A 10633-nucleotide genomic window follows, 5' to 3' on the forward strand; every position below is an offset into this window, starting at 1 on the left:
TTGTAGACGTTCTTTGTTAAGCAATAAAAGCTGCCATTTTGAGTTAAATCCCGTTTCTCGTGAGTTTGCGTTTGGGTCCAATTCCTGCCTGCACACAGCCGAAACATGACAAGCAAACTAGCATGCAAATAAAGTCTTGACTATTTGGCTGCATATCATTTGGAGTGAATGATTAGTCTGACTCGTAGGCCTGCAAACAACAGGTCTGCAAAGCAGCCAGCTCCACAGCTTCCTTGTTTTTTGTTTTGTTTTTTTGCAGTTTTACAGGAACTTAGCTATTTAGTTATCCTTTAGTTACATTTCTCTTAATCCATGTCTGTGTTGGGATTTTCCCGTCCTTACTTTACTGCAAAAAATTCCTCAGTCAGATTTCAGCATTTTATTAGTTTCAGAAGGCATACTTCCTGAAATAGTGATTAATTATTCCCCTATAGATAAACCTTCTTCCCCTCGTGTACTTTTCCTCCTGGTTTTAACTCGATTTTCTCTGGGTTTCTTCCACTGACTTTGGGTTTAGCACCCTGTGGTTGTACATTTCTTTGATTGCGTTTGACTCAAATTATCGAACCGTTCCGTCTGAGAGTTTGTAACCTCTCTTTTCATAGTTGGGTACCGTTGCTGCATCGCATTTACACATGTTCACAAAGCCAGCATCTTCAATATTCTGCAATAAAACACTGCAAGGCTTACAATACTTCTCCAAATGTTCCATGAGTAATTGACACGGCAAGCCTTTTCTTTACAGTAGTTCCTGTTGGTTAGGCAGATAAACTAAACTTTCACTTGTGCATAAGCATACATTTCCCACAATAGACCCAGTGCTCAAAGCTGTGTTTTGTTTCAAGCAGCTTTCTTTCAGTACTGTAAATTCATTTATGGGAACTTTTCTGTAATTCTGTAAGAGCTGACTTGAAGGTGTCATCTTTGTGTTTCAGCCCCCGTTTTGGGTAAAGGCTCCAACCACTGTCCTCTGTGTCACAACAACTTCACGCCCGGAGAGGAGGTGAGACTGTGTAGTTGCACAAGTCAGTTAGTTAATTATGAAATAATGGCAACAAGTTTCACCATTGATTTATTGGCATATGCAGAAATCTTCTTTGTCAGAAGCAGAAGTAGAAATGCTTCACATATAGTAAAACAGAGAAGCCTTTCACAAACGAGGCTTTAGCAGCAAACAGGTGTTGAAGTAAAGGACAGCTAATGTTGACCTTTAAGGACTTCAAAGAAAGCAAAGTCTTTGTTCTTAATGGGCTGTTTCACTGAGAAGATGAAGAAAGTACAATCACATTCCTCACATTCTTGCTAGTCTCAGAAGAACTAAAGACAAAAGATTCTGATTAGCTGCTCATAGATAAAACTTAACTGGATACAGATTATTCAGTTTAATTAATTTTATTTGTATACGACCAAATCACAACAGCAGTCACTGCAAAGCTGCAAGTTATATTGTAAGGTAAACAATAATACAGAGAAACCCCAACACTCAGATGACTCCCTTTGAGCAAGTACTTGGCAACAGTGGGAAGAAAAAAAACTCCCTTTTCCCAGGAAGTAACCTCCGGCAGAACCAGGCTTAGGGAAGGGCGAGAGGAGGGATACAAAACAAAGATGCCCTGTGGACGAGAACCAGAGATTAATAATAACTACAGCGTGGATTAGAAACACATTCACACATAGACAATGAACACATCTCATCTTCCTACAATTGCAAAATAGACCACATTTTATTTGAAACAGCGGCAGTTTGGCTGCTGACGCAGTTCACAGCTCGGTATTATGTAGGTAAAGTTTCATCCCGTTTGTTTCTATTCAAGATTTGACAGTCACTGCATCAAATGGGAAATATAAATAAACCTTGAATACACATTTGAATAGAAGTTGTTGAATGTAATATAAACACAGGGATAATAGTTGTGTATTTCAGTGCTTTTGGAGTCGCACAGCTATCCATGCTTCTCTTTGGTGTGTCTGGGAAGCTGAAAGTGGATACGGAGCGAACAAGATTCTCTGTCTCACAAGGAGACGCAACGCTTGGTTCTCCGTTTCATTCATCTTTCGTTCTGGTTTGTGTCTTTGTGGGGCCTAATGAATCATGCAACTCATGTTTCAAAGACACAGTCTTCCTGCAAGTGTGCTCGCCCCGCCTGCCTCAGTTAGCAGCAATATTGTTGAGACACTTAATAGACCAGGGCATAAAGACCTAAAGGTGTGAATGTTTTCGGAAAGTTTGTGGATGTCATATATTACTTAATGTCCCTTGGTAGAATCTGTAGAGCAGATGTTTAATTATTTTCCGAGGGAAAAAAAAGGAAATTTAACTAATTAAAGTTGTAAACATGATGTAGTAATGGTCCTTTTTATATATGGATAAATGCAACAGTTTGACTCGATCGCCCTTTGTTTACAAATATCCTTTCCTTTCATTAATATTCTATGTAGAAAAGCACATTGCCAAAGAATGATGCTTTACTGCACACTACAGTGACTAACTTCCCTCCTCAGTACATACTGACAGCCTGAAGTCAAAGTAAAAAGAGACAAAGAAGATCTCTAAATGAAACGGAATTACTAGAATGAGGAAAGAGGTTTCAGAGTTTTCACTAAATATTTTTAACAGTAATAATATTAATGACATAAGTACAGCGTGCTTGTCAGGTGTATTTAATAATATCCATTTAATCCTGTTGGTATGACAAAATATGGGTTACGAACGATTCAAAAAAGACAAAGAATCACAAAAATAATTATTGATTAAACTTCTTAATCCTTGCAACCTAAACAAAACATGAGATATAGATTATACACATCATTTTTTCCAACTTCATGGTGACACGTGCAAAGTGTTATTGAGCCTTTCCTGCGATGCATTTGTGCTCTCATTAAAAGTTTGACTCACTGCGTGCAGTTTCTCACTTCACGCCCTCACATAAGGGAGAAAAAACTCACAGAAAGTTGCACTCTCTTTGCTGGAGGAGAGGCTGTAAGCCCAATGAAAGACTGCAGTGTTAGTAGGTAGGGAGGGCAGCCATTCAGGCCTTGACTGGGCCTACAGTAACCCCATGGTTGTCGCAGTCATGAAAGTGCCTGGGAGAGGAGCAAACTCACTGAGCTACTTTGTCCCTGTTCCAGGCCTGGAAGGCTCACCTCATGGGCAGGGAGGGCTGTAAACAAAACTCACGCAGGACTGCGGCATCCCAAAGAACCCAGCCAGCACAAGGTAAAGTATTCATACACATCCCGTTTTTTTTTCTTTTTTTTAAGCCACTTTCCCAACGCTTGCTGTGACAGGTACAGAAAGCACCCACGTTCAGCAGTTTTCCACTGTCGTTTTGTACCCCAGTTGATAAAAGGAGGTATGTAAATTATAGTGAGAGATTAATTTGGAGTCTAGTGTAATGGGTTTTGGTGTATCATTTAGATTGATGTATGCTAGAATGTGAATGATTGTTTTGGGGGGTTTTTTGTATCATACCTGATTGTGTGGTGATGCTAAAACAGCCTGTATTACTGTTTACATTATTTGATGCCAGAGAACCTTTAGTCCACTGTACACTTTAGGGCCATGGATCATTTGAAGCTGTCCTGTGGAGCCTTTTTTTTGTTGACAGTGTACACCTACATTTTATTAATCTTTTGGCATGCTACTACCACCAAATGACCATCGTGAGAATAACTTGAAACGTATGAAACAGGGACCTGCTCTGAAAAATGTTGCTTTATAAGTCGACTGTTTTTTCCAGTTGATCTTCATGTTTTCATTCTCGCTGGCCGTCTTTGAAATTCTTTCCAGCTCACATTTGGAAAAGTGGCGTATAGGTGCATCACTGGTTTATAGCACAAACAATAGGCGCTTGATCTAATCAGAATGACATCACCATGTTATGCTGACATCGCAAAACCTTTTTGTTTATACTGACCTTTCTAGTATTACAGGTTTCTTTGTTAAGTCTCCTGACAGTGGAGTGTCACCATGCCAGCTGACTGTATTTCATCATCAGCCAGTGTTGTTCTTTATACATCAATATTACCAAAGTTTGCCATAAGGCAGCATAGAAAGTATTTACTTACTTTCAGGTTTTATTCAAATGTTAGTCTTTTCAGTTGTTTCCCCACTTTTTTCCTGTTTCAAAATCAAACAACAGTTTGTAAGAAGATTATCTTCTTTTTTTAATAGGCAGATAAAGTTTTGCATTGGCATTGGCTAATTTGCCAATTGTAAGTTAAAAATGTTCGTATTTTAATATTCAGATTTTTCTTGCCCAAAACATATGTGCACTATATGTCAGTAAAAATACTATGCAAATATTGCTGTCCCTGAATGCTGAATAAACACTGACAAAGCACTGATTGTATCTCTTGTACTTTATCAACACAGTATCTAAAAACTTTGCACCGTAGTGGTTAAAATCTCATTCTAATAAGAGTTAAAAGCGCATTCGGTTATTAGGTTTATAGGGTTATTGAATTATGGTTAACGGTTGGTAGAATTTTTTTTTAACATTATCTGCCAATTACATCTGCCACCCTTCTCCAAATCTGTGCCCCTACTTGGCCCCCCCAACAAAAATTTTCTAGACACGCCACTGTCTCCTGAACAATTTATTCTTGTCCTCTGTGGAGGGCACGACTCTGAGAACTTTTATGTAATACAGCGTCTTCTGCCAAGAGGAAATCCTGTGCTATCTGCTGACAACTCATTTGTTGGGGCTGGGCTAACAGGTTTTTACAGATGTTATGATTCTGTTACTAAAAATCAAATAGTTACTTTCATTTGGTGTCCTTTGTGGTGGAGGACAAGGTGAGACGGAAAGGATTTTACTCAAAATTGTGCAACGTAGCGCTGTCATGAGAGGAAGTGGAGGAGGGCCAGACATTAGAGTGTGAAGGTGAAAGCTCAAAGGAGGATACACCAGCTTTTGAAGAGCCTGGGCAATGATAAAATGATCACATTCACCTTACATTTACATAATACATATTATTTAATGTAGGGCTTTGAAGTTTTGTGGTATAATAATTCCTAGAATGTGTAATAAGAATACACACACACACGCACACACAGATCAGATAAAAGTTTGATTTCTTCTTTGACCCTGTTGATCAGTCTGATTAATAATATTTATCCTACAAGCGCATTAAACTGTAGCTCCCCTGTCGTTATCAATTCAATATTTAAACAGTACTTACATTTTGCAGTATGTAGCATTAAACAGGAAAACAGGATGATGCTAACCATCATCACCAAGATAGCTGGTCCTCTGAATACATCAAACAGACAATAGTGAACCAGGTTTTCGAATAAAATTAATATCAGATCACACGACTCAAAGGGAGTTGCTAATTTTTAATGGTAGCATTATAACGTAAAACATTATTCAGCATATTTGTGTTAATGACTCAGATAAGCTAGGATACAGGTTTACTGGTTCTTTCAAAGCCCTTTCTTACATAATATTTTCATTTCTCCGCTGCTTAGCCTCCTCAAATACTGGCATATCATCCTCTGAGCTTTCACCTTCTTGGTCTGTCTGTCTCTCCTCCACATCATCTCCTGACAGCACTAGGTGTGACTCCCCTCCCATGATTCTGAATCCTGTCTGCCTTACCCAGCCCTTTGTTATACCTTCCATGATCATTCTTAGTGCCTTATAGATTTGAGTTAGGTTAACTCTCTAAATGCATACATAATACTATCTAGAATTATGTGTTAAAATGATCTCATAGTTTCTTATTTCAGGCCTGTAGAACAAGTGAACAAAATGCCTGGGTGTCCCTCATAAGTGATGAGGGTGATCTACTCCCTTTGCAGCTACACTTGGAAAACCCCAGAGACTATTCTGATGGTCATCACACCACGTCTTTATGTGTAAATACTGATGTGTCAAAACTGGTCGCTAAGGGTAGAGAGGAGGTGGTCAGATGTTGTCTTTATGGGGGAAAGAGTTTATATTCATCAGAAGATAGAAGACAAAAGAAAAAAAAATGCCACAGCACCTTCCTTTCAGCCACTAAAATCAAAATATCGAAGTAATTTTTAGGCCAGGTCTTGGGAGGTTAATGACAAAGTGCATGCAATAATATAAAGGCTCCCTGCTTTAATATTCCTCTATCAGTTTACTGTAAAGTACCATTTTGTTTGTGCATATGTGTTTTGGTGTTTCCAGGCACAGCTTTCGGTGGAACCAAGCTAAAGCAGGTCAGGTCATATGGAGCCAGAGCCAGGCCCATGGGCAGGGGCAGCCGAATCCCATCACTGGCTCCTTTAGCCAGAGGGTATCCACCAGGGAAGCGTTAAAGCTGGTCTGAAGAAGCCCAGAGACGTCCCCTCACACTTCAACAGGAGAAAGCCAACAGTACCAGACGACCCCACCCACTCCATTATTTCCACATTCGGGCACTTTTGAGACGTTTCAGATGTATTCACTGACATATGCAATATATTTAAAGCCATTATTACTTTATGATTGAAGCCATTAATATATTTAAAGTCTTATAAGATCACAGAATTACAACACTGTGTTTTACCCATTGTTGAGACAATGACGTAAATTCTAATCCTGTTATGTGCGATATGTTCACACAGAACAGAAAATGCTTTTCACTACACGTCAAGCTTCTAGCCTCTCACACACCTGTCAAGTAAACATAGGCACACAGAGTGCTGTTTACTGAAATCCCCTTATAGGATTTGTTGGTTTTGAGGCTCTTTTTTTCACTGCCATTTAGAGGAATTGTACAGCTTTAACGGGTAGTCCCTCACTGTTGGACTGCACTTCCCAACTGTGACTTTGTGTGACTCACAAGATGGATTTTAAACAGAGTTTGTGTAAAGGTAAAGCAGCAGTGTACAGGGTGATAGAACTTTAGGCTTGTGTTTTAGAAGTTGACCCCTCATAATGCAACCAGTGTAGTGAGGTTTTATGATTAGTTTCTGAGTGGTTATCTGCAATTTATAATTTATACATCCTTAAACTGCAGTACAAGCTCTCGCTTATAAACGTGCTATCTCAACGATTTTCTCACACCTAAAAAACAAACAAACAAGTGTAGCATGTTAACATTTATTTTATCCTAACCTTCAAATTGTAGAGTTTGAAGAGGCCAAACCTCTTGGAGTATGTAGAACTTCACTGCTTGTCTAACATGGCTTATTGCCTTCATCTGTGTAAATGTGCTAGTGCAAGTTTGGACCTTTTAAGATTTCATCCGCTGATCCATGCACCTTGCAGATAGCTAGCTGTCCCATGGAACTCCACCCACCTTCTAAACACTGTAAGGATTGGCAAGTTTATGCTGCAGAGCACAACTAAAATCAACAGTTTCTTGTGTAGAATCGGACTACACCAGATGAATGGGTTGAGAAACTTCTATGGGTAACCGTCGCAGTTTCAGTAAAAATATGTCTAATTGCTACATCCCTTCAGAAGACGATGACTCATACCTTCTTGCACACCCAGTAACAGGAGGAGGAACGAGATCACAGTTTAGTTACAAGCGGAAGATGTTCTTTGCTTTGAGGGAAGCTTTGCTGTTGACTTCACACTTAGCCAACTGTTTACATATTTGCTTTCCTTTTATAATAATTCTATATAGAAATAGCACTTTGCCAAAGGATGATGTTTTACTGCTGAATTTCTAGCACACTGCAGTGACTTACTTCCCTCCACAATGCCTACTGATAGTATGAAGTAGAAGTAAAATGAGACAAAGGTCTCTGAGTGAAACAGCACTGCTAGAATGAGGAAAGAAGTGGACATGAATATGCTACATACTGTATGTACACCACATGGTTTTCCCTCCAGTGTTCAGAATCACATCACTGGCTTCAAAGTGATAGAATCACAAGCTGGAAAGTTAAATCCTACATATAACATTTAGCCTGGTTTATAATTATCTCTTCAGTTGTGCTCCTGTTGTGCTGCACAGTGTTATGATGACGACAAAGTGATTGTGATGTATCTGGAAACTGTAATAACATTAATGTGAGCGTATGTTTTATTAGTGGGGAAACAACTTGCTTTAGTATGCTTCTGTACTGAGAGCTGCAGCAAAAGTAGATGTATAAGTTGTGTTCATGCATTTGTAGTCAACAGCATTTTGACTTCTTTTTTTCTGCAGATGTATTTGTTAAATAAATCATTATTCAGGGATTATTGCACATGTGCTTCCATGTAATCAAAATTCCCCATTAGTGTTTCACCATAAAAGTTACATGTAATACACGGCTCTGTTTAGGAGCCCCCTGTGTATTAAAAAAATGGGCAGTGTCCAACTTCCAGGATTATTGTTGAGCAATATAAAACACATATCAATCAAGTGTTGCAACGTTATTCAGTGTTTACAAGAGAGCTCTGGTTTTATTGACACTAACACACATGAATTTACAGTGTTACACACACGTGGTTTCTTTGGTTTCAAGGCTGCCTCTGTAAATCTTACAAAACAAGGTAAAACAGAACCAATATATTATCTTTAAAATACCCATAATTAGATTTTTACAATTTACAATTTCTATTCAATAAAATAATCATTCAAATATGAATGCAGCTGTGTGTTCTATGCTGTAAATCATGTAGTCGCATGTTGCACTTGAACGTTGCAATGAAATCCTGAAGTCGGAAAAGAAAGCTTAAGGGAAACACTTAGATGTAACAAGTCAGTCTTTTTCGCACCTGCACGAACACCCGTGGGTTTATTACATCTACGTCTCTAAATAAGTTTTTAAATTCAGATTAAGGCAGTACAGTCTGGAATGGCACAGAAACACGGATGCTTTCACAATGCGAAAGCTGTGCTCTAGTGGTTTTTACAAAACGGAAAATCAACCCATACAGAAGTGGAGAGGAGAGCGCCAACCTGCCGAGTTAGCTGAAAACAAATCAACCGTTTTAATGTAACACACAGTATTAAATTCAGTTCATCTTCCATGTCAGACCCATGCGTAACGGTAGAGGAAAAATTAACGTGACTCCGCAGATTGCGTAAAGATCATCAAGCATGATCGGCCAAAGAAGACTTTCCGTGAGCTCAGATTTAGTGAATTTATTTACTTTATACTTTCTGTCAGTCATATCGAAGTTTTTAGTGCGCAGATCAGGTCTTGGCTGTGCACCACGCTCCACATCCTGAGCAGCTCCTGCGCGCTCAGTTTGTGGACCACGATTAGGTTTTTATAAAAGCAGGGCTCTGTGTTCATTGTGCTCGCCCTGCGTCTGGTGATGCCGAATGTCCTGAAGCCCGGATGCATCTCTGGGGATAAGTGGAGCCTCTGCAGGCACATCCCCAAAAACACATCGTCAATGGGGTACAACTCCACGCCCTCCGAGGCCACGAACAGCCTTCGGGCTAAATAGGCGGACATCAGAAACCCCCCACCTCCCACGTAGGGTGGATACGGCTTGTCGTACAACTCCTTGGGGATGTAATATTTGCTCTGTCGGTTTCGGATGGGGATCGCCTTGGAGATGGTGTCCCCCATAAACAAGTTGGCCGCTTTGCGCTGCTCCACTTTGAAGTCGATGAGCTCCAGGAGGTTGTGCGTGTTCACAAACACATCATCGTCCCCCTTAAATATAAACTGCACTTTGGGGCAGTAGATATAGAACCACTTGAGAAAATTTACCTCTTTCAGAGTCAGGTTGAAGAAAGTGTCCATGAAGTCCCACTGCAGGATGTCCCCAAAGATTTGGTCCTCATACTCGATCAGTTTCTGTAGGTTCTTGGCGTCTTTGCCAGTGTTTGGGCTTCCGAGTAAAAACAAAGTTTTAATTTTCTTCCCATTCACGGTTTGCTCCTTCCCCCAGGTTTTACGCACGGCCTCCCTCCGGTCGTGCTGCTCGATAACGGACTTGACCACCACAAGGAGGTGAACGTTTCCATCGGCGCACTTCTCCGGGTGATTGATGAGCACGGGGAAATACCTGCAGTGTCTGTGAAGCACAAACTGGTGAAATCTCTGGTCCAAGCGCCGGAACCAGTCCTGGGTCCTCACCGATGCGTCCGCGCTACAGTTGAGAACCTGCGCGTCCCACGAAGACCGAGTTACATTCGCGACACGCTGTATCTCCAAATCCTTGACGGGCACGGGAGAATCTGAGGTCCCCGAACTGGTCACAACTGTCTTCTTGAATGAAAAACACTCAGAGCCGCACCAGGCCGGATCCCTCACATGTTTAACCCCCACTGCGTCTTTCTCCGACAGTTTCAGCTTTTGGATCATGAGAAAAGACGCAAAGATCAGAGACAGACTCAACAGGGGTTTCAGAAAAGCGGGGATCCGCTTTCTACGAAAAAAGTGATCCATTGCTGTCACCGTGACACGCTGGGACCCTTAGATGCCTTCATAATGTTTCACAACTGTGCGCCCGAGTGGAGACCGCAGTCCCACCTCACGAAGACACGGGGTAAGAGCGCTCAGTCAAGTGTCTCCTTGGCCACTTCTTGACCATGACAGCGCAGAGTAAAGTCACACATTCGTCCCTCTTTGCTGTCTAATTCGTCCCGAAGCTTCTTCTCAGGGTTTGGCTCCACACAGACTATCTGGAGACCTGATGGAGGATACCACTATCTCCCCCCCCCCCCCAAATATCTCCTCCCCTTAATGAACTAAACTGATCTGGGACCGGCAGATATCCCA

General features: G+C 40.8%; 2 protein-coding genes across 4 annotated transcripts in view; one reads left to right on the top strand and one right to left on the bottom strand.

Moving 5' to 3' along the window:
* cep104 (centrosomal protein 104) overlaps nucleotides 1–8539 on the top strand; it is a 42137-nt gene extending 33598 nt beyond the window's left edge. For 2 of the 3 annotated variants that reach the window (XM_006785371.3, XM_035905653.2), the window contains exons 20-22: nucleotides 936–1003; nucleotides 3130–3217; nucleotides 6162–8539. In XM_006785371.3, the coding sequence (XP_006785434.1) occupies nucleotides 936–1003; nucleotides 3130–3217; nucleotides 6162–6292 (287 nt within the window). In that variant the 3' untranslated portion in view covers nucleotides 6293–8539. Of the gene's footprint in view, nucleotides 1–935; nucleotides 1004–3128; nucleotides 3218–6161 lie in introns of all 3 variants that reach the window. The other variant, XR_015717053.1, reaches the window with a different exon arrangement.
* Nucleotides 8325–10517, bottom strand: b3gnt7l (UDP-GlcNAc:betaGal beta-1,3-N-acetylglucosaminyltransferase 7, like). The gene has a single exon (XM_006785373.2). The coding sequence runs from the start codon at nucleotides 10298–10300 to the stop codon at nucleotides 9065–9067; it is 1236 nt and encodes a 411-aa protein (XP_006785436.2). The 5' UTR covers nucleotides 10301–10517; the 3' UTR covers nucleotides 8325–9064.
* Nucleotides 10518–10633: the final 116 nt, after the last annotated feature.

Source organism: Neolamprologus brichardi, chromosome 20 (assembly GCF_056152115.1).
Source record: "Neolamprologus brichardi isolate AB-2024 chromosome 20, ASM5615211v1, whole genome shotgun sequence".
NCBI lineage: Eukaryota > Metazoa > Chordata > Actinopteri > Cichliformes > Cichlidae > Neolamprologus > Neolamprologus brichardi.

Coding starts and splice junctions, on each gene's coding strand:
- b3gnt7l (XM_006785373.2), bottom strand. CDS start 10,300: ATGGATCACTTTTTTCGTAGAAAGCGGATCCCCGCTTTTCTGAAACCC.